The 22,875-nt window shown below is 43.7% G+C and overlaps 1 protein-coding gene across 6 annotated transcripts in view; it reads left to right on the top strand.

Moving 5' to 3' along the window:
• The first annotated feature begins 7,409 nt into the window (after window positions 1-7,409).
• Window positions 7,410-22,875, top strand: part of LOC147635707 (uncharacterized) — a 143,910-nt gene continuing 128,444 nt past the window's right edge. For 2 of the 6 annotated variants that reach the window (XM_086803104.1, XM_086803103.1), the window contains exon 1: window positions 7,421-7,598. In XM_086803104.1, coding sequence (XP_086659230.1) covers window positions 7,538-7,598 — 61 coding nt within the window. In that variant the 5' untranslated portion in view covers window positions 7,421-7,537. Of the gene's footprint in view, window positions 7,599-22,875 lie in introns of all 6 variants that reach the window. The other 4 variants (XM_086803106.1, XM_086803108.1, XM_086803105.1 and 1 more) reach the window with 4 other exon arrangements.

The following is a 22,875-nucleotide window of genomic DNA, read 5'->3' as shown; positions in this document are numbered from 1 at the left end:
TATTCATGTCATCTTCTTCCTCTTCTTCATCATCAAACCTCATCTCCGATGATGATCGAAGGAGGATTTCAACAAGAGAGAAGTGATGCCTTGCCAAAGCTCTCTCACCAAGCGACCTCCTAGAGATGAGACTCCACCAGGCTTCTCAGAGTCTGCACAAGAGGAGAATGAGTTTGAAGATGAAGACGAGGAAAAGGAAGAATAGCCGCCCATGGCTAATGATGACCTCACCTCCGGTGATGATCCCAACCACCCCCGCACTCCCAATGACTCTACATCACAATTAGACGACGATGGTGCTGAGGTAAATGCTGAGGAAGATGAAGATATGGATGACATGATGATAATAATGATTAAGATTGTGTAACTTCTTTTCTATTATGTTATCCAAGCTTAACAAAGGGGCTTATGTTTCTCAAATTTTGAGTATTCTTACGTGATTTGGAAATAAGGACCCATGTCCATAGATTTGCAAATTAAGTTGTGTAAATATCTATGCTAAGATTTGGAAATTTTCAAGGTTCAGTTATCGTTGTATATGGCTATTAATTTTCAAGGTTTAGTTATAAATCCCGGCAATTTGGACAAGTTCTTGTGTGAATCGTGGTTATCACATTACATCTCCAAGAGTCGACTTATATTTTAAAGTGCCGACTTATTATTCCGTTTTTTAAAGTGCCGACTTATTATTCCGTTTTTTTGTTAAGGAAATTTTCACGTCTACTTTTATACCTCCTTAATCACTATATTAAGTGTATTATCGTGGTTCCTGATTTTTGAATGCGACTTGTGCTTTTTTGGGCGACCTCTGTTGAGTTAGGGTTCCTGAACACAAGCTTATCCACAAAGTCACCTGTAGCGAAATAGTCTCCCTTCCATAAGCAACTGACTCCACGAAAACAAAAGGTACATCTCTCAAATTTCGTGGATAGTTTGCTAACGCAAATCTTTGGCTCCAAAGAGTTCAGTGAATAGTTTATGTTTTTAATCATATAGTAAGGTCTTACTACTGAGGAAGCATATTGAAAATGTAAATATTAACGGATAGGACTCTGAAAATTATCGAGGTGCTAATTCAGGAGGCAACTTTCTTTCATGCTGAGCGTGAGAGAAAGATGTCTACCCCAAATCACTGGTGGTAGCCTCTTTTCATTCCAAAGAGTTCAGTGATGAATAGTTTGCATTTTTAATCATACAGTAAAGTCTTGCTATATGTAGGAGGCATAAACCTCTGAAAACATAAATATTAGCAGAACATAGGCCTCTAAAAATCATTGGGAGGTGCTGATTTGGGGTAGGCAACTTTCTTTCATGCTGGCGTGAAAGAAAGTTGCCTACCTATCCATTTATGAATGAATGCACAACGTTAATATCTTGAAAACAAAACCATTGAGGAAGTATACTGTTTGTCGAAAACAAGCCTTGCATCTGGAAGCAATATTGACAACAAATCCTCTAGATATCCACTTCGTCATCTCTACTCTCCCAGTCTTCAAGTGTGTGTGAAGTGGAGGGAAAATCTCAGCTTCTTCCAGGACATAAAAAACATAAATATGTTGTGGAGGTTAAAAATCTGTCCAGAAGTGAGGAGAGACCCGCAACCTCGGCTCCAGCTCGGAGAGGTCCTTTTGAAGAGCCACAAAATGTGATTTTAAAAGGAGACGAAGAAGGCACCGAGCATGCCGAGACTACCTATGTTGCAACCCATGGAATGGGACCTCTGGAGAAACCAGTGGTGGAGAGAGATGACGTCAGCCTACATGAGGATGATAGCGGCCATGGGACCACTCATGAGAAGGAGAATGAAGGGTAGGATTTGGAGGATCCTGTGCAGAGGGAGGAGGGTCTTGAAAGGGAAGGCGTATATGAGACACAAAGAAACCAAAGAGAGGGCACAAGCACAAGGACACCTCCAAACAGATCAGAAAAACAGAGATTTTTGGGAATATGATGAGAACTAGAAGCCCACAAGGATTCCTTTCAAGGATCAAAGTTGATTTCACCACGATTCCCCATTGATACCGCTCTACGAGGATGGTGCCCACAGAGGTAGAGTAAGAAAGCTCAACGAGAACACTAAGAGAACAATTTCTCGGTCATTCAGGAAGATGGGTGGGTACATGCCTAGTAAAGTATCCTTTATTGTGTCTATGATCAACCTAGAAGGGGAGGAATCACCTGTCACATCGACTCATATTCAGTCTTGGTCTCATGCTTGGAGGGCAGTGAATGACCAATTTGAGGCACTCCTACATACTGACAATGAATGGGACCCATTCTTGAGTGGAAAGATGGTGCATATCTTGGATGGCAACAACAAATGGAAGGCCTTCATGGAGTGCATCAATGAAGGTATTATTCAATGCTATAATTTCAAAGTTTTGGAATTCTTTTATAACAATGTTTGGTCTTCACTATTTTGGTACATGTTGAAGATCGTCCTACGGACATATCTTGGCATTGCTTTGTGAAATGTGAGTTTGTCAGTTTCAACAAAGGTGATGTCGTGGAGTTGTTATTTTGTTTGACAAGACTGAACAAGTAATAACGTGTGCCCATGGTATTAGTAATTTCTTGTTCAAGATTCATTGCTTTATACATGCTGACTAGTCCCTATGAATATTTAGGGTCAATGAGTTTGGCTCTGTATCGAGTACATTTGGACACAAGGTGTTTCAATTGAGGTAGCTTAGTGAGTCAGACTTAAACACTTTGCTGTGGTGGCAGAAGTTGATGACAAGGGCCGTGTATTTATTGAGGAGGAGCTCACTCGCAACGTCGATATGCATGGGAAAAAGGGGTGGTAAAAAATCCCAATTCAAATCTTGATGCAGCTTATTTTCAAAGATGAGATGGAGCAACGCATTGAGGAGAAAGCAAAGGACATGGATGATGCCGATCGTCGGAAGGTTATAGAACATGTGGAAGTTTTGTACCGAAACAAGGCACACAAAATGACGCGCCTGGCTAACCCATGCAATGGAGAGGCTTACTGGCAAGCTTTGCTCTCCTTACCATGGCATGAACCGGCCAAGCACATAGCCACAGAGGAGAAGCTATACCTTATTGGCTTGGCATGTGTGAAGGATGCTGCAAAATCATATTTGGTTGGGACGCTAAACAATGAGCAGTCTAATGTTCGCGCCTTAGAGTATCTCCCAATTGACAAGAGGAAGATGAAAGATTGGCTCCATGTGTTTGTTTTCTGGCTGCAAATTGTAGAATTTGGTCAGGCTTTGCTAGTTGAAATCAAAACGACTAACCAGGTCTGCCTCCCCTCTAAAAAAGGAGTTTAAGGAATATGTAGTGACATGTAGGAGAAAGTTGGGTTCCACCACAATCTGCCTATTGATGAGCAACCTACCTTGAAGTCTACTACACGTCGTGTGGTTTATCGATGGCTACAAAAGCAGCTTGTCTCTGGTGGTCTTGAGTTAGTGCCTCCCCTGGCAGTGGTTTGGACATCAATTGATACTCCAGCTTATAGGTACGAAGATCTATGATTGGGCTGAGTAAGTTTTGACAATTCTTGTTTAAAGTTAGGACATTTAAGTGTTTTTGTGTGTGCGCTTATTATTAGTGTAATGCTTTCAGGCATTGTCTGCCATAGAGAGGGAACATTGCCCATGGTGGCTAGACGTTGACTACAATGAGGCTCCTGAGGAAGAAATTGACTTATACAGGAGACATATGACTTTAGTGGTGATTCGGCAAGATCGTGAGACCACTGCTAAGGTATGTTGTGAACCCATCACACAAGCAAGTGTTTGTTTCTAATAACGATGTTAGCGAGGCTTTTAATGATGTAGCGTAAAATCCTAGAGACTACATTGGTGGTTGATTGACTTTGATTCCTAAATAGACTGAATCGTTGGTTGATTGTATGCTGTTGTGTGCAGGCACAGTGCTGGCATACTGTATCAATGTTATTAACCTCGCTCGTGACATACAGAGCCTTGAGGTGCCATCGGATATGATGAATTTTTTTTGGAAGGATTGAATATCATTTGTACTAGGGGGAAGGTAAGGGGAAAGATGGTAGACTACTATGTGGACATGGTGTTTGTTGATTTTCCTTCAAATACCATGGTGGAGGGCTACTCTCAAACAAAGGTGCCCAAGTGGAATCAGGTTGATGTGGACTTGCATGCAACAACATTCAATTTAGCAAACTTTTGCATGTCTGATACTGGATTCTTTGTGTGTTTGTACACAAAGGAAGAGGCACATAAGGTTGAGTCTTGTGCTGGAAAAAAGGGATTCATGCTCTTCCATCGGTAAGTGGTCCATTGCACACCTACCATTGGGCGTTTTCGCACCCTTTTGGCCCACTTTTTTTTTTGTCCAAAAAACTCAATTCTACAATACTTGACAATCTCCCTTGCTTGATAATCCACAATTTCGACATCAAATGATAGTTGGGGGAAAAACTAAAAACACCCATCATGGCAAAATGACACTTGAATCCATATATTGCAAAAACAAATATCATTTATTCGTATCGTATTACATACAGGGTAGAAATGAGTATTATAATCAAAATTTTCCATCAAAATGCCATCCCTTTTACAAGATGCTAACTACAGAAATATATCATTCTTCGGAGCAAGATTAGAGCTACACTGGATTTAATTGTGCTTGAAACAATAGGGGACTCGAGTACTTGGACAATGTTATGCACCATAGCTTCTCAATGTTGTGCAATGTTTGTAGCATAGCGCAAGGCCAAGGATTAATCTTCTTGCGGCACTCTGGGGTCACTGGGGGCTCTACCACCTGTGACATGGCGGAATGCACTTCGGTTTACACTGCAAACTTGCAAAACAAGTTTTTTATCATCCAAAATTTACAGAAAGGACAAATGGCAACAAAGGTAATTAATGTATGTGATGTCTCCCCATTTCTCACTATGAACAAAGAGTAAACCTCACAAGTTTGGTATGTTGATTGGGGCAGGTGACATGTCTCTTCTCAACTGCATTTTTACGTTCTTCTGCTCCTAAGAGAGACCTTGAGTTTCAATATGATCAGGTGAGACAAATGGAACTAGGAGCTAAGTACCATTATGGATGCGTTAATAATTGAAATTGAGTATAACAAATTGTGAAAAACAAGATATGAATGAAGATGTGTTGGATCATGCTTTAGTCTTTCCTTGCTTGCCATCTTTTAGTATTAATGGCAAAGAATTTGTTAGCCACATTAGCAAACAATATTATTGACCACATTGGTTAATATTACTTCCAAGGCAAAGTCATCATTTTATACCATCGTACCACGCAAAAGCACTTAATGATAAAAAATTATGAGATCTAGTCAACCCAACAACATGTATATGACTAGCTACTATACATAGCTTAGATATTAGAGTGACGCACTTGTCGAGCATTATAAATATGAGGCTATGTATACAAGTCATTTTGAGTAATGAGAATCCTCTTAGCTGCTTGCATTTTTTTGGCTTTGTCATGAGGGATGTTATTTTATACCCTAATTTTTTAAGACTTGTTGATTTTGTAAGTATCACAGATGTACGTATTGATTTTGTAAGCATCATAGACGTATGGCTATACTTATTGAGTGAATGCTGCATCAATAGCATGTTTTAATTTGTGCAGAACAACTTGTTTATGATTTTCTATTCATCTTTTTGGGTTTTTTTATGTTGTGCATGTTCTGACCATTTTATATATTTTTTGTAACTTTTGAAGTTAAACACAAAAGCTATGGTCAAAAAGGGGTAGAATAGGTCTTAGGCCCCCTTTTGCCCAAAAATAAATTTACGACATCCATAAAAGCCTCGGTATTTACCTCAGTAACCGATGGTAAGCCTTGATTATTAGGTCAGTCCCACTAAAGGAATATACTGAGGGTTCTATAATAGAAAGAAACCAAAGGAATATACTGAGGGTTCTATAATAGAAAGAAACCTTCGGTTATTTTATTGGAAAACAATAAAATCAATGAGGCTTATACTAAGGAAAATACCTACAAATTATTTCCAAGGCTTATACATCAGCATACATCAATTCTCATCACATCATATTCTAGACTTGGTCATTTCTTTATACTATCCATAAAAAACTCCCTCGGTATTGAATCGATATGTTGAGGCTCCTACTACTAACTTTAATGAGCATCCTCTAATATGTGATGTTCTAGTTTAAAAAACATTGAAATAGACCTATATGAATATATGTAGTATTAATGTGTAACCATATAACCTATGTATGTAGTACAAATTTGTAAGCATATAATCTATGTAGTACTGATTTGTAAGCATATAACCTATGTATGTAGTATTGATTTGTAAGCATATATGTAGTACTAATTTATATAGTCTATATGCTTATGAATTATTTATAAGCATATATTTAGTATTAATTTGTAAGCATATTATTTATGTTTCCTAGGTTTGAGAGTTTGTATCAAGAGGCTCATTTAAAACTTGACTTTCACCATCTTCCATGTCTTGTTCTAAAAAAGATTCCATGTTAAGCTTGGTCTCACCATGATTGCTACATCTTTATGTAGAACTCTATACTTCTTTCCATGTCTAGAACACTTTGGCACCACAAGTTTAAAACTAATGAGATGGAGAGTAGATTTCTTGTTGAGCTTTGCTCTATTAATATCTATCTACTTGTGCAAGATCAACCCTGGCCATTAATCTATAATGAGTCTCTATATGTCACTTTTTGAAACTCCTCTCCTTGCACTTAGCATAATAAGAGCATGTCTCTAGCAAAGCTTGAAGGCAAATTTATGTATTTAACAACATCCTTAATTTGTTGTGTCATGTGCTTGAACCTTGTGCAACCCTTCATCTCAAATTCTCTCTCTCTCTCTCTCTCTCTCTCTCTCTCACACACACACACACACACACACACACACATGCACACATGCACATATGTATACATGCACACACGTGTGCACACATGCACACACACATGCACGTGCATACACGCTTCATGGATAATCAAATATCTGTGTGTGTGTGTATCCATTGAAGCTCATTTCAAAGAAGCAAACTGGTGAGCTATCTATTTCGCCATCCTTCACTTGTAATTTAGTTTCATTCTCCACCTTTATTATTGTGTAATTCTAGTAGATCCTATAAGCGCATGTACACATTGCAAAAGATCTTACACGTGCGAGTGTTGTGTGTAAACATTGCACATTGTTATATTTTTTTGGGAACAATATGTATTTAATTTACATGGCAGGAATCCGAGGAGGCCCATGAAAACCTGATGTGGGTCTTAGCCCTTGCTATAATCTATAAGAATGAAAAGGTAGGTGATGACTATCCAAGGAGGTACCTATGGTTGGCTATAATCAATAAGAATGAAAGGTTGGATGACTAAATCCAAGGAGGTCTCTAAGGTTGTCTCATCCCTTGCTATTATCTATAAGAATGCATGATGGTACAATTGTCCATCCAGTTTTCAATCAGAAATGAGTAGATGTGAAACCAAATACAAAGGGTCCCTTACATTGTAAGCTTCGGAGAGCAGGGGTTGAGACATTTGGATTAATGGGTCGAAGGCAAACATTTATCTATCGCTTTTACCTTTTGCCTTATGTAGAGCTCACAGGTAATTATCCAAAACGCTTACTGTTCTTCTTGTGATCCAAACAACAACTTTAGGATTTGTATAGGAAACTTGTTTGTTTTGCTCCTTGTCTTCCATGCGAAGCAGAAAAGCTGTTTTTTAGGTGTACCTCTTTTGTCGACTGAAGGGTTTTTCTATCAATTGAGAAGACTTGCATGTGAAGATGAACTTGCTACATAAACTGATGCCTTGAAAGACTCTAGCTATGTTAATGTTCGTTGCTTAGGATTGCCATTCCAGGCTACCTGGGCATGTGTTCCCGTCACACCTGTTGCCAGTCACGCTAGGTAGAGAGTGTATGCTAGTCACACTAGCAAGGATGAGAAGAGGATGCCATAGTGATAGAGTAGAGCTTGAGATGGATGGTAGAGCTTGAGAAAGAGTCAAGACGGAGAATTGGGATGGAGATGTTGGAGAAGGAGAGCTTGGACAATGGAGAGGTTGAGCTTGGAGAGGGAGAGCTTGGATGTTGGAGAAGGAGAGCTTGAAGAGGGTGAGCTTGGATGTTGGAGAAGGAGAGGTTGGAGAGGGTGAGCTTGGAGAAGGAGAGCTTGGAGAGGGAGAGCTTGAGCCTTGGGTCTTGGAGAGGGAGAGCTTGGAGAGGAGAGGGCTTGAGGAGAGCATGGAGGTAGAGGTCTCTTATATAGAAGAAGAGGGGAGCCATGTGGGAGAGAGAGACTCAAGGAAGAAGCTTTGGAGCCTTGGAGGAGTGGCGCAAGGGAAACGGCCATGATAGATAGCCGTTGGCGCCCCGCCAACGGTCCTAAACTGCCGCCAACGGTCTGTTTGACCGTCCCCGTACGGACAGGGAACGCCGTTTCTGGAACGTTCTCGGAACGCGTTCCCGGTATCTTCACATCGTCGTCAGGAATCCGTCCCCGTCCCGCCGTCCTGCGGACATCCCGCCCCCGTCCCATGCGTTCCCCGTCGCTAGGGTCCGTTCCCCCCGTCCCATGTCACTATGTCCTCCTTACTTGATAGTCTGCGACCAGTGTCTAGCACTCCTCCCCTCAAGTGAACTTAGCACACCTGGACCCTGTACCAAGTCCAAGGCTTACTATAGTTGCCTGCGACCTTGACTAAAGTGCTCACACATACATCTACCACGTGGCCTACATCATCGGTGGCTCAGAGGTGGTTTGACTTTGTTGGGGCAGGTTACACTGGGTTGTGGGGTCTCTCTCTCTCTCTCTCTCTCTCTGAGATTTTCACATGGCTCCTCACTTTTTGGAGCCTCACATCTTCTCTTTTCTTCAGTCTTCTTGTCGTGGCAGCTTCTCTCCACGCGTCCATGTCTTTCTCTTCTTTCAGTCTTCTTGGAGCAGCTTCTCTTCTTGTGTCCATGTCTTCCTTCAATTCTTCCTTTAGATCTTCTTCTCGGTGTGGATCCTCTTCTTAGAAAGAGATATTCTTCTTCTTTCATGGTTGGGGCCATGAGCTTGTCCGTCAGGTCTTCTTGCTCCATGTGAGCAACATGTTTCAATGTTTTGCTGATAGTTCCTTTGGGTTTTTTATGTTTATCTTGTATCATTATGCAATGCAAACCCAAATTTATGCGGGAGGTCTTACCTCTTGCCTTATTCTGGCAAGGGCAGTGTCTGATCCCATTTTTACACTGATGCAATGTGCCCAATACATAATGCGTATAGCATTCATTCTTATGCACATTCCCAAATGCAACTCTGGCTGTGAATAATCTTGATTTTGAGTGAGATTTACAGGCATTAACCAAGGGTTAAATGCAAAATGATGATTATCACAATTTTATCAGCACAATTTTACCAGAAATTACATTAAATCAAGGGTAACCAATTTGTACGGGATGGTTGGAGTATCAAACCAACTTCGAATTGCAATCTGAAGTTATAGGGATCTGTATCAGATACCTAATGGTTAATTTGAACTCTCAATTGCACCAAAATACAGTGATTAGCATTGATTAATCATTGATTAGCAAATTAATTAGTGATTAGCAAATTAATCCAGTGTTTTGTGTGTAGAAAACAGAGTATACGGGGAGTCCAGATCTGGTGTCTTATACTTCAAATGAGCTCAAATGCTTTCAAAGCCATCAATAGCAATGAGTCTAGTAGAGGATTAAGCCAATAAACACAAGATTTGACCAAATATTGAAAGCTTAATCTCTGTTTTACCAAAGTCACCTGCAGATTGGATGAAGAGCTTGGATCTCACTGTAGAATTGATGAAATTGAATTTTGTCTTAACCAGCTTGTAGAGCATGCTTGAAAACACCTTGGGCCAAGAGGAATTAGGGCCATTTGAACTGAGCAAGAAGAAATATCAAATTCCCTTCTGAAAAACGGCGCCTGCAAAACGTGCTGCCGCCGGCGATTTGTACTGAATGGGTTCAATTCCTTTGAGGTGCTTGTAGCCCCTTGAGTCTAGTTTGTGTACCTAAAAGGGCTTGGCGTAATTTGATGTGTGCAAGGAGAGGGAGCTCCTCCACTGGCTGGGGGTACAGAGGCTAGTTAAAAACTAACTAAAATTTTGATTAATTTTTAATTATCTACTAATTCTAATTAATTAGATAATGGGCTCATAAACCTGATGGATTCTAGGCATGGCTCTGATACCATGTTGAAATTAGAGCAATGTGATGAGCTATGGTGGATCAAACACTAGAATCAACATTATTAATAAAGTGATTAGCAAATAATTAAGACGTAATTAGTGGATAATTAACAAATAGATTAATGTAGGCATGGATAATCAAAAACCAGCAAGTTCTCATTAGGGCAATGCCTCAATTTATAGAGTTTACATCCAAGTATCTAATCCCACTGATTTCTCCTTGATTCACTCCACCTCTCCCAGAATATCTCCACCTCTTTTGCTTGATTCTCTCCACCTCTCACTTTTCCCAGAATATCTCCACACTTCCTAAATCTTCTCATGCTACCCTTTATTCTCTCCAGTAGATTCTTCCTCACCTTTTCACAGGTTCTTTCACATTTACACATTCTCTTTTATAGCCTCTAACCAAGGGCTTGTTCCCGCACACACCCTATTCACTTGTATATTTCAATAAGTCACACTAGGAGGTTCCAATCACATTGGAAATGGAGACTACTAGTCACACTAGTTGTAAAGCCCCTATGTTAACAGACCCTGCGATTAAGTATAAACAAAAAAGGAAAACACACAAAGACGCATGCATCTAGCTCACCGCCCAACCATAGAGCTATTTAGGATCACCCTCTAGCACAGGGCGATAGTAGCATCAGAGACATGGCTCCAGTTGCAAAGGCCCTAGTGTCCCATACCACCAGTACACACCCATTGGATGTAAGTACGGAGTAGTCTCAAGGCCTCAAGTCCAGGTTTGAGGAGCTCTCCCTCAAATTGACTCATAAAGTCACTTATATAGGCCTCCTATAAACTAGGAGCCAAATATAGCGCGCCTCATAAAAGCTACTAACCCCCACTTAAGATGCCTTATCCCTATGCTAAGGTGAATCTAACCTGAAGGTCTTAACTCTGGTTAGCCTTGGGACGTAACATACTTCCTCCCTTAAGAATCATTGATGTCCTTAGCTGTTGCATGCATGGAAGCCTTGTTGTACTGATCCACAGTCCTAAGCTTGATTAAGAACTTTGATGCTAATCAATGAGATAATTAAGACAAAGGAGAGAGAAGAAGAGAGAGATAGGTCTCAGGGTTTTCTTTATCTATATATGGTACAAAAAGGTTGATGAATGCTTGTACATGGGTTAGGCCTTGGTTAGCCCCATAGGGGTGACCCTGGCCCTTCTACATATCTACTACTGATGAATGAGAGTGATGATTGCTGAATGAACCGAATCAAATGACTTGATAATGAGACTAAGTGCTTATATGTGATGTTTAGGCATAGGTCAGCCAACAGAAGTTGTAAGCCCAGCGGGGCGTGTCGTGACAGATTCAACCATGAGTCCAAGAGGTAAACATAAGAGAGAGAGAGAGGGGAGAGAAAGAAGGGTATAGGGATCTTGCACAATACACCACACTGAGCGGGGACAGAATCCGCGTACGTGTGCTTCATGTCATCTAGTCCTGTACCAACAAGATCGAGTCTAGTGGTCTGAATTGAAGTCACCTGTCCCTTCCTACTCAAAGCATTTGCCAGTGGATTGGCCTTTCCTGGAAGGTACTCAATCATACCACTGAATTGCTAGAATATCCGGCTCCAGCGGTGTTGTCGGTCACTCCACTGTGCACTTGGCATTGTCTGAATCCAACGTAATGCCTGATGGTCAGTGCGAACCTCAAAGTCACGGCCATAAAGAAAATGTTTCCAATGTTTCAAGGCCTGTATAACTGCAAGGAGTTCACGATCGTAGACTGAGTAATTTTTCTCTGCAGTCAGTAACTTACGAGACATGTTGTCGTGTGCATCAGCAATGCCATGGACCTTCTCAAGACTAAATCCAGACGGGGCAAGCAGATAAAGAACATGAACCAGTAGAAGATGGACATGGAGCAGGACTTGGAGCAAACCTTGATCCAGATAAGTGCAGTCGGCTGGCTGCAGAAGTGAGTCGGCTGGCTGTAGGAGGAGTCGGCTGATTCCAGAAGGGGTCAGGGGCTGAAGCGCATCATAAAGTGAAGAGCATCTAAAGAAGCATGCGTTTTGGTATTTTATGGCAAGGCTGCTGGCCGACCAGCAGTCGGCCAGTTTCTAAAGGATCCCAAGGCCTATATAAAGGCACCCTTGCTCAATGTCTTAACCATTCAACCCACTAGGGGTTTGAGTCAGTAGGATCCTAGTCTAGGGCAGATTTTAGGTGTGTTATCACCTTTTCAAGAGGGCAGCCAAGGGCTGCAAAGATATGTACCTTTTTGTACCATAGTATATACTGAAATTCCAGCACTTCTCACTCTCTCTCTCTACTCTCTCTCTACCTGCGTTTTTGCATCAGAAGGTTTTCAAGAGTGTTTAGGCTGAAAGAAGACTACCCAGAGCTTCCGCGCGTTACACATGTAAGCTACTGGATGACCATTTTGTTGTAACACCACCAATTGCGATGTTACTCGCATCGGTGATCACCTCAAATGGTTCGTCCCATGAGGCAAGTGCGAAACAAGGCGCTTGTGATAAAGCCACCTTGAGGTTCTTGAATGCCTCCAACGCTCGTGGAGTCATTCGAATCCATTGCCATCTTGTCTTCACTCCCTTTAGCAGATCGGTGAGATCTGCCGAGAGGTCAGAAAACTTGTCTATGTGGGTGGAGTATGCCTACATATACCCACAAAGGATCTGATGTCATAGGCTGTTTGAGGTATTTCCCAATTGACAATCTCGGCCACTTTAGCAAGATCAAGTCGAATGCCTTCGGCACTAATTATGTATCCCAAGTAGTGCACCTGGAACAGATAAAATTCCAACTTCTTTTCATTGACGTAGAGCTCGTTGCTTTCCAGCAACTTAAGGACTTTCTCCACATCAATGTCATGCTGCTCAACCGTGGCTCAAAATACCAGTATGTCGTCCAGAAATATGAACACACACTTTCCAATCAAATCCCGGTAAACACACATCATCATGCGGTTAAATGTAGTTGGGGCGTTCGTCAAGTCAAATGGCATGGCCACAAATTCATAGTGGGCCCGTTCCGTACGGAAGGTTGTCTTGGGGATGTCCCCCTCCACAATCCTCACCTGGTGGTACCCACTCTTTAAATCAAGTTTCGAGAACACCTTTGCTCCATTTAGCCTCTCAAGAATATAATCTATTCGAGGCATCGGGAATCTACTCTTGATAGTCAGCTTATTGAGTGGACGATAATTGACACACAATCGAGAAGACCCATCTTTCTTCTTGACAAATAAGATCGGTCTGCAAATGGCGACACGCTGGGGCGGATGAAGCCAGATTGCAACAATTCTACAGTTGGCGGTCCAACTCCGATTCCATTGCCTTGGAAAGGCGATACGGAAACTTACTCGGGGGTTCATAGCCTGGGAGGAGGTCAATCTTGTGGTCCCTGGTCTGGACGGGGGGAGCTGGGGAGGGAGACTGTCCTGAAGAAAAATCTTCTGGAGCTTTTCATGGAGAGCGGAGTACTTCTTGGAGGCACTGGCCTCTGTCTGGGCTGTCTGGATGTATAACATCGCACAATGTGTGCCTTTCTTGACTGCTTGCTTAGCCTGCAAGTGGCTTATGAGCGGAAAGTTCGGAATTCCTGGCTCACACTTATGGTCATGGGCGCCCTTCGACTTATCTTCGAGCTCCCAGCTAATAATTGCTCCAAGTGAAGCACCGGGATTTGAAGAACTAGGGACAGCCACTGGGGTCTGTGTGGGAGCTGAGCTCACCACGGAAGCTGTGGAGGTAGCGGCGGCGGGCTTTAGAGGCTTCTTAGGACACTCCCGAGAAGTAAAGTCCTTTTGTATGACAAAAGAAACATCTGCCCTCCTCCTTGTACTGAGAAAGCTTCTCAGCACTTAACTTGCCACCTGTCTTGCCTGCCTCTGCTTTCTGGTCTGGAGTAAGCTTAGACGCATTGTTCGAGTTCTTGGAGCCAGAGGCTCCCAGGCTCTATCTTGGGGAAGACTCCGTCTGGTTCTGGCCTTTCCCCCCGAGGTAGTAGCTTTGGGAGAAGCGGGCTGGGAAGTCTTGGGCTTGCCACCATTATGCTTCATTTCTGCACTCTGTGCAAGCGAGAGTGCGTCAAAGGTGGCTGGCCTAAACATACGCACCTTCCATTGGATTTGCGTGTCAAGGCCATACAAAAACTGCCCTTTCTTGTTCAAATCAGATAAGCCTAATTGCAAACATAAAGTCGAAATTCTATTGGCAAACTGAAGGACTAGTTGTGCGTTTTGACGCGCTCCCCTGAACTCGTCTCCGAGTTGCTCAAGGTAGTGGGGCGGTAGAAACCGCTGCTTAAGGTCACGGACAAACTCGTCCCACACATAAGCTGCCATACCTAATCAGGTGTGGGCATGAGCCCATTGAGTCCACCAAGGAATGGCCTCACCTTCCAAGTACCAACTGGCTAAGATCACTCTGTCAGTATCTGTCTTCCTAACTGCGGCAAAGTAAGCTTCAAACTGATGCAACCATGAATAAAGAGTTGTGGGGTCGAGTTTACCATTATATTTACTGAAGTTCATTTTCTCGGGAAAAAGATTCGAGAGCGACGCTGGTGTCAATCTGGTGTCCAAAGCTTTAAGGTAACGCTCATGTTCTACGCGTCGCATGGCTTCATCTTCACGTTGTCGGATCTCCAATGCACGCATTGAAATCGGCCTTCAGAAATCTGACCGGCGATGAAACAAACACTCGCACACAAAACACTTCATCACCCATGGGGACCTGGAAAAGAAATAAACAGGGGGGAGCTAGAGTGCTCTTGCAAATAGTACAAGGACACCGATTGGCCCCAAAACCCAGTGGCACCCCTTGCAGTATTTCTTTACTTGAACAAAATTTGAGTACATATTACAACTCGTAGAATCCTCTACCAATAGGATCCCTCGAAGCTTTCACCCAGGACTTCCAATAGAGAACTCTTGTTATTATAGCAAAGCATTCCATAGAGAAGGTACACCTGTACAACACCTCCCTGCTTGAAAAGGTCTTCTCCATCGCTACCGTGGATCTCTCAAACCCTTTCCCAAACAGCAGTAGGGCTGAACCAAACCATATGTCCTTCCCTATAGTCACAGCTTGCATGTAACCTCTAGAAACTAGAACCTGTTCACATGAATCCACATACATGCTTTCCATATGAAACCAAAGACCTGTATCCGATAAACCATAGACCTGTATCCCATAACCATAGGCCTGTTTCCTCGATACCAAAGTCCTGTTTCTTCTCGAAAACCAATGTCCTATTTTCATGACAGATAACCATCCAATCACGGTTGCCAAAAACCCAGTGAGAGAAAGATAGAGGACATGTCAAGCCATCCCCGAATACACATAAGTCCAAGATGAAGAGTAACAACACATCTCTTCCAAGAACATCATCCTGTGCATCTTAACTTGTTCCTCTGTTTCCCAATCTCTTCAGTAGGGCCTGCACCCCATGGTTTAAAATAGCAGTACGGTCGTACAATAACAGCAGGAGCATCAACAGTAGCCCTGCTCGCCCGTACAATCCACACAAAGCCGCCACAACAGCAGTCGAGAGCAGTAGTACCTCCTCCAACAACCCATGTGCACGCACGAGCGCCCACTGGCACATATACACACCTGCGAGTGTTCGCCCACACTGCATAGGGAAGAGGGCAAGCCCTTGATGTCTTCTAGAGCATAGCCCAAGGAGTCCTTTGAAGCTCTCCGCCGGCACAAGTACGCTCCTGCCTGCACCACCTTCTGCATCAGTCTGCAACTCTGCGCCTCCTCCCAAGAGAGTAAGGAAAAACCATAGTTACCGCGGAACGGGAACGTTCCAGGAACGTTGGATGCTAGAACGGGAGCGGGAACGGGAACGGGAGCGGATTGGGAACGTCGCGGAACGCCACGTCATATGACATGTCAGCATATGACACAAAAAAATGTAACTTTTTGTATACGGATAGCCAAATATGCTTCATAATATTTGCTCCCCCAAGACATGAACATACATTTCTGCAAGCAAAACTATTAATTTTTTTTTTTGGAACGTTTCAGGACGTTCCGGGAACGTGCCTTTGCCCGGAACGGCGTTCCGACGTTCCAGGAAGGCGGAACGACGTTCCGTGGTAACTATGGGAAAAACACGTGAGGAAGACTCCTCAGCCCACATGTGCACTGCTGTCCTAGTACAGTCCGCCTCCTCCAACCTGTCTCATGCAATCGCCGACTTGATGCACAGAGGGTGCGCCTGATTGCTTGTGTACTGCAGACCTGTACCACATGTATGCGCAGCCTGTATCACACGTACAGTAGCCTGTACCACACGTACAAGCAGCCTGTAAAGCTGCAGCCCATACACACATCAGCACATGGCTTGCTCGCGAAGAGAGATGCGCCAGCGTATTACACACGCTACTACATGACGACCATATGATGACCACCCGGCGATCCGCCGATGACCACACGTCTTACGATGATGATCCACACCAGAATCTCCGCCACCTTCACTTTTATAACCAGGCTGCGATTTACTTCGCTTGTCTCCAAAAAGCCCAAAAGCAACATAGCAAAAATGCATACTTCAAAAATAATAATATTTTAAGCCTTCTAAGGTTTTAAAACCTTATAAACTTAAAAATCCCTTTTGTCCCCTTTCACACTTGGGCTGGCCACCATATATGGGTTTCCTTTTTATATCCAAACTGATGCCTGTTCATACTGTCCATCCCGTGCCCGTGCCCACCTGCTTGTTGTCCAGAGGGAAAAACACAGGGTCGTAACATGCATTTGCAACTCAAGCAAAGAGCTCGGCTGCGGTTGTGACTCCACGAGAGGGTCCCTGTGTGGAAGATCTGGAATCTGGGATATGGAAGGAGAGGGAGGAGGAGATGGAAAACGCGACGCTGGAGAACGGGTACGCTCTTCCAGAGCCTGGATTTGCGCCTTCTGCTCTTCCAACTTGGTCGTCTGGTTTGCGATTGCTCACATCATTTGCTGGAACATATCTATAACACTCAAGCCTGGTGCCCTAGCTGGGCTGCCTGGTGCACTCTGGTCCCAAGTTGGTCTCTCTCGTCGTTGAAGCTCGCCATAGCAGGAAAACGCACTTCCCTTCTGGAGCGTAGTTTGACCATCCACTATGTGTGTGGGAGACTTCCGGAGGCCGGAAACCAACCGTCCTTCGAGGGATAGGAGTCACTCCGAAAGGGGTAGTCCACCGGTGTCTGAAAACCAACCACACGAGCAAGAAAAAATTCTGGTTTCTTTGCTGAATCTTTGCACTTGAAGTAGGCTTTGATACCACTGTAACATGTGGAAGCTTCGGGGGAGATCGGTAACTTCAATGCTCAAAAATCAGCACACTTTTCACGACGGAATTAACGCACCAAACTGATTGAAGATGTGCAGAAAACAGAGAGAGAGAGAGGGAGAGAGGAGATGACACATAATATTGGGTCCCAAATACCCTTTGTAGGGCCCGCACCACGAATGGTGTATTTGCTTTATTAGAATGATGCAAATCTGAAAAGAAAATACAGAAAACTTGACCTTTCTTGGGTGAGATAACTCTACCCTTGACCTGCAGTCCTTCACCCCTTTGCGTTAGCACTCCTTGGCTGTCTTGGCCCTTGATTGCCTTAGCACTTGGTGAATTATGAGATAACTCAATCGATTATGGGCTCACCTATTTATACTACCAACTAATAGTAGTCGGCCAGCATTAATCCAGGCGGCCAGCATATTTTCTGCCCACGACTGTAAAATCAGCATTAAATGCTGAATAAATCACATAAAATCTGCGCATCATTTCCCTTGATGGCCGGACACTAGGCACCTGAATACTAAGGGGCTGGGCATTGTTTTGCAAGCAGTTTGGGGGCTGGGCAGCCTGTATGGGCTGCCCCATACTTGCCCTGCAGCCATATAAAGGCTGCATATCCTGTATGCTTCCCCTAGCCTGCCCCTAGGGCTATCCTACAGCCCCTCCATGGCTGGTGGGTTTAGCCAGGGCCTTCCTAGCCCTCATGGGGGTGGTTTCACTCTGTCCCCATGCCCACACAAAGACTTGGGGTAGCCCTATGGGCTGGCCCCTTTTCCTAAAAGCAAACCCTAACTACCTACACAATGATTTGGCATCCAGTACCATACCAGATACACAGAATCACTGTCATCATTCCAGAGGGAGACTCACAGTGCGGACCGGCACTGTTTCATGTGCAGGACAGTGCACACCTGACCTTGGACTCCTGTGCAGGACAATGCACACTTGACCTTGGACAACTGGGATGGATCCCTAGCTGACTCGTCCCGGACTGGGCTCACATGGGACCAGTTTACCATCCCAGGTCCTGCACCTTTTGTAAAGATATGCCTACGTGGCATCCAAGTGCGGGATGCACGTGACAGAGAGAATGCATCTGCTACCTTGTTGTCTTTGACGTTCATAGGTCACAACATGGCCTTCTTGGTTCAAGATTGCTGCAATGCAATCTCATCATGTTCAACCACAAAAAGGTCTAGAATAACCAACACAGGTCCTTTGCTAGCATAAAGTTTCATTGCTTCAAACGATTCTGTTTCAACTTTGGTCCACAAAGATTCCACGGCTTTATTTGTTGAAACATACAATGGGCTAAGCACCACTTCAAACCACTCATCGAACTTCTTGGCATGATGTCAATTTGATGATCTTCCGATCTCTTTGGCTTCCTTTCCCTTGACCGTCCCGAGGAGGCTGTATCTGAGAGAGCAAGCCTGGGAATAGCGTCCTTGTTTCCTCCCTGAGAAATAGATCGGGTAGCTGTAGATCCTTCTGCAATGGTGACTCCTTTAGCACGAAGATAGGCTTTAGCAGCTTCAACTCCTTCGCCTTCGGTGGCTCGGTCCTTGATGAAATCTTGAAACATCTGAGCCCTTCTATGGTCCTGTTCCTTCTTGGCTCTCCAAGCAAGGAATTCTGTCTCTGAGAAATCGTCTGAATTGCTGAAAGTCTTGGTACCCTGTTGATGACATGGCCGCGGTCTCATGAGTAATGGATTGACGGCCTTGGTTCCCATCCTGAAGTCCTGGATCGGCCTGATAGTTGTTTGCTTCATTAGGCTGTTGGTTTCCCTCTTCTCTTGACATGGCTCTGTCATCCCAAGAAAGTTTCTTCAAGAGAAATCCTGCTCTGATACCATGTAAGCCTGGCGGGGCGTGCCGTAATAGATTCAGCCATGTGTCCAAAAGGTAAAGATAGAGAGAGGGGAAAGAAAGAAGGATATAGGGATCTTGCACAATACACCACACTGTGCGGGGAATAGGCCCTGCCCCCTTTCAGGAATTTATTCAGGAACAATCCACAGGCACTTTGGCCAAGATCAATACAATCAATGAATACAAAACAAATAGATATGTCGATGTAGGATATCCAAGTCCAGGTCGATGTCGAGGCACGAGATCTCTGATGCCGAGCACACCACGGGGATGACCCACAAGAAACTCTCATCGGGCTAGTACCTTATCCAATATCCAAATCCAATGAATCGAAGTCCAAGTTCCAATCCAACCCCAAGTGTAGGTTCGAGTCCAAGTTCAAATCCAAGTCCAAGTTCCAAGTCCAAATCCAAGTTCAAGTCCAAGTTCAAGTCATGGTTGTTTCTCGTACCTAGTATGAACCTATTCGTACTATACGGTTCGTACGGTATGGTACCGTACGGTACGAGTCTCCCCCCCCCACACACACACCCCTTGAGAAAAAATTCCAAATGCTCAAAAAAATAGGGATCCTGCTCAATGAAGATCCCAAATGCCCCCAATACTTCGCAACTTTCGTGTCCACTCAGTATTTTATATTTGGTTGTTGAGAGACCTAAAAAATCTGGCAAGGTAGACTGATAGTATACACTTGAGTGGTAGGATGAGCTACATCACTTAGAGATCCCTGGTATAGGTAGGCTATACAGTCAAATCCTCAAGTTATGTACGAGGGAGAAGATTTGGACAGGGCCGTTTTGATCTACAGAGGAGTCCCTAAACCTATCACCCTAGATGCACTGCCCGTATTTGTGCAAGGACGGTCCCTTAGTCATAAACGCTACACTGGGAGAACTTTGGTATCGCATTACCTGTGCAGGCTCTTTTTTGGAGACAATTGGGAGATCCAATTGGAGAGACACATCTCCATGTTCTGGTTCCTCAAGCACTGTAGACTCCTCCCCTCCCAACCTTCCCTCACATTCAAGCTTGAAGCTCCATAGTTTGTAAGTGTTAAAAGAAAAAAACCGTATTTTATCGTACGGTATCCCAAATTTTCATATTGTATCAAAAATTCCCGTATGGTATCGTATTTTCGTATTGTGACAACTATGGTTCAAGTCCAAGAATCACTCACTCATCCCATGAGTAATCTCCACAACTCCTATAGCCTTGTCGATGAAGAAAACCATGTAAAAGCTCTTTCTGGCAAGAAAATTGATATAAAACTTGTTTTAATGGTTTTCTAGCGATAAAAACCTCCAAAAAGCAGTTTTTAGGGTTTTTGGAGCAGTTTTAGGGTTTTTGAAAATTTCAGTCGGTACAGCTCTGCACATGTTCGTATAGCTCCATACACGCGTCCGTATCGCCCATGCATATGCCCATACAAGTCGTCATAGAAGCACCAAAGATGACCAATCTCGATGCCAATGCACTCTTCCAAGGGGCTGTTCAAGGGCTGAAAACTGTGGCTGAGAAAGGGGACTGCTCTAGGGCAAGAGAATGATGACCAATCTCGATGCCAATGCACTCTTCCAAGGGGCTGTTCAAGGGCTGAAAACTGTGGCTGATTTGGGGACTGCTCTAGGGCAAGAGAATGATGGCTGTAGATGGCTGTGCGCGCGGGCTGGGGATGGTGCGTTTTTCGCAAGAGGAGAGGATGGATGAAGCTGCGTTTTCTACAAGAGAGGCGCAGAGAGAGAGAGATGCGTTTCAGCCTGGATGAAGATTGATGATCGATTGATCGATTGATGCATGAATGAGAGAAGAGCTTCATATATATATAGTTGTGGGAGGGCTGGTCAGTTTGCTCAAGAGCAAGTCGGCTGGTCCTCATGATGAAACATGACTTGGAAAATAAGCTATGTATGCTGTTTATAATGCTTTTAAGGCTACTGACTGGGTCATATGCTCATGCAAAGAGTAGAAAGGCTAAGGAAAGATTCGCATGCACATGAAGTGAATGCTTTGCAATGCTGACCATAATCTAAATGCAAACCCTATGGATTCTACTGACTACTACATAAATGAATGATTCTCTTCAAATGGGTTAAGGGATTGGACTGATTGACCTTCTATGGCTGAGGAAAGACCTACATAGCTCGTGCTTGACATGTCTCGGACTGGGGCTTACAATGGGGCCACACCATACGACAAAATCATATCTTAAAAGGTTTCTAGTGATATACAAGATGCACTGATGATGAGCCAGCTTGTCCACCATGCACTATAGTGCAGAGTGCATGCGACATTCCCTCCTGCTTAGCTTGGCGGTAGGTTCATGGCTTCCAAGTAGTTCACGAACAACTGGGGGTACTCCTGAAAGAACTCCTCGTCTAGCCAAACTGCTTCATGGGTACCTCGATCTCGGAACTTCGTGTAGAACTGTCGGAGTCTTTGACCGGAACCATGTTTCCGATGATGAAGAAGGATTTGCTCAGGCTCAATGACGTCTGCTTCGTCAATCACGTCTGGCTGCTGCTCATTTGAAACATCAAAAACTTATGGACTGACATGGTTTTAGCCAAGAAACATGGAAAACATCATGCATAGTCCAACTGTTACGCAACTTTAACTTCATGGAGACATCACTTAGCATTTGAACTATAGGAAAAGGTCCAAAACTACAGAAAGAAAACTTGGAACAACGCTTGTCCATTTGTTTCAGTCTCTGTTTCATGATACGCAAATAGACCCAATCCCCTTTCTTGAAGTAGACATCTCGTCTAGACTTATTTGCCTGTCTGCTGCTGATGTAAGCTTCCTAGGCTTTGGTCAAGCAGTCTTTAACTGACTCAATGATTTCGGAGAATGATTCCGTTGTCTTGTTAGTCTCTGGAGATGGAGACACCATTCTTGTCAAAAGAGAAGAGAAGTAACAACCAAAAGCTGCCTCATACGGAGTACGTCTGACAGTGGATGAATGAGTGTCGTTTAAGATGGCTTGGACCAATGGAAGATAATGTTCCCATTTGGATTGCTGGTCATGACAGTATGACTTGAGAACATCGAAGGCCAACTGGTTGTAGATTTTTGTCTGGCCATTTGTCTGTGGATGGAATGCACCAGACAACTGCAACTTGGTATCAAAGTTCTCGTAAAATGCCCTCCAAAAATGTGAGGTGAACTTGGAATCCCTTTTTGATGTGATGGTGCTAGGCAAACTACAAATGGGGTACCATTGATTGAGAAAAAGGTGGGCTACGTTCTCGGTTGTGGCCGTGTGCTTGCAGGGGATAAGCATGCAGAACTTACAAAAGCGATCCACGATGGTACAAACTGAGTGTTGCGAGATTTGGTGGATGCTGATAGAGATCCGACAAAGTCCATAGAAATGTCGATAAAAGGTTCGTTGAAAATAGGCAAAGGTTGAAGTAAATCAATCTTTTTCATATGTGGAATCTTGACTTTTTGACAAATCTTACAGGCTTGAACATGTGAATAAACATCATGCCTCA

The sequence above is a fragment of the Cibotium barometz genome, chromosome 9 (genome assembly GCF_041138505.1).
Source record: "Cibotium barometz isolate CiBa-2024 chromosome 9, ASM4113850v1, whole genome shotgun sequence".
NCBI classification, from domain to species: domain Eukaryota; kingdom Viridiplantae; phylum Streptophyta; class Polypodiopsida; order Cyatheales; family Cibotiaceae; genus Cibotium; species Cibotium barometz.
This window is presented reverse-complemented; position numbering and strand designations above follow the sequence as displayed.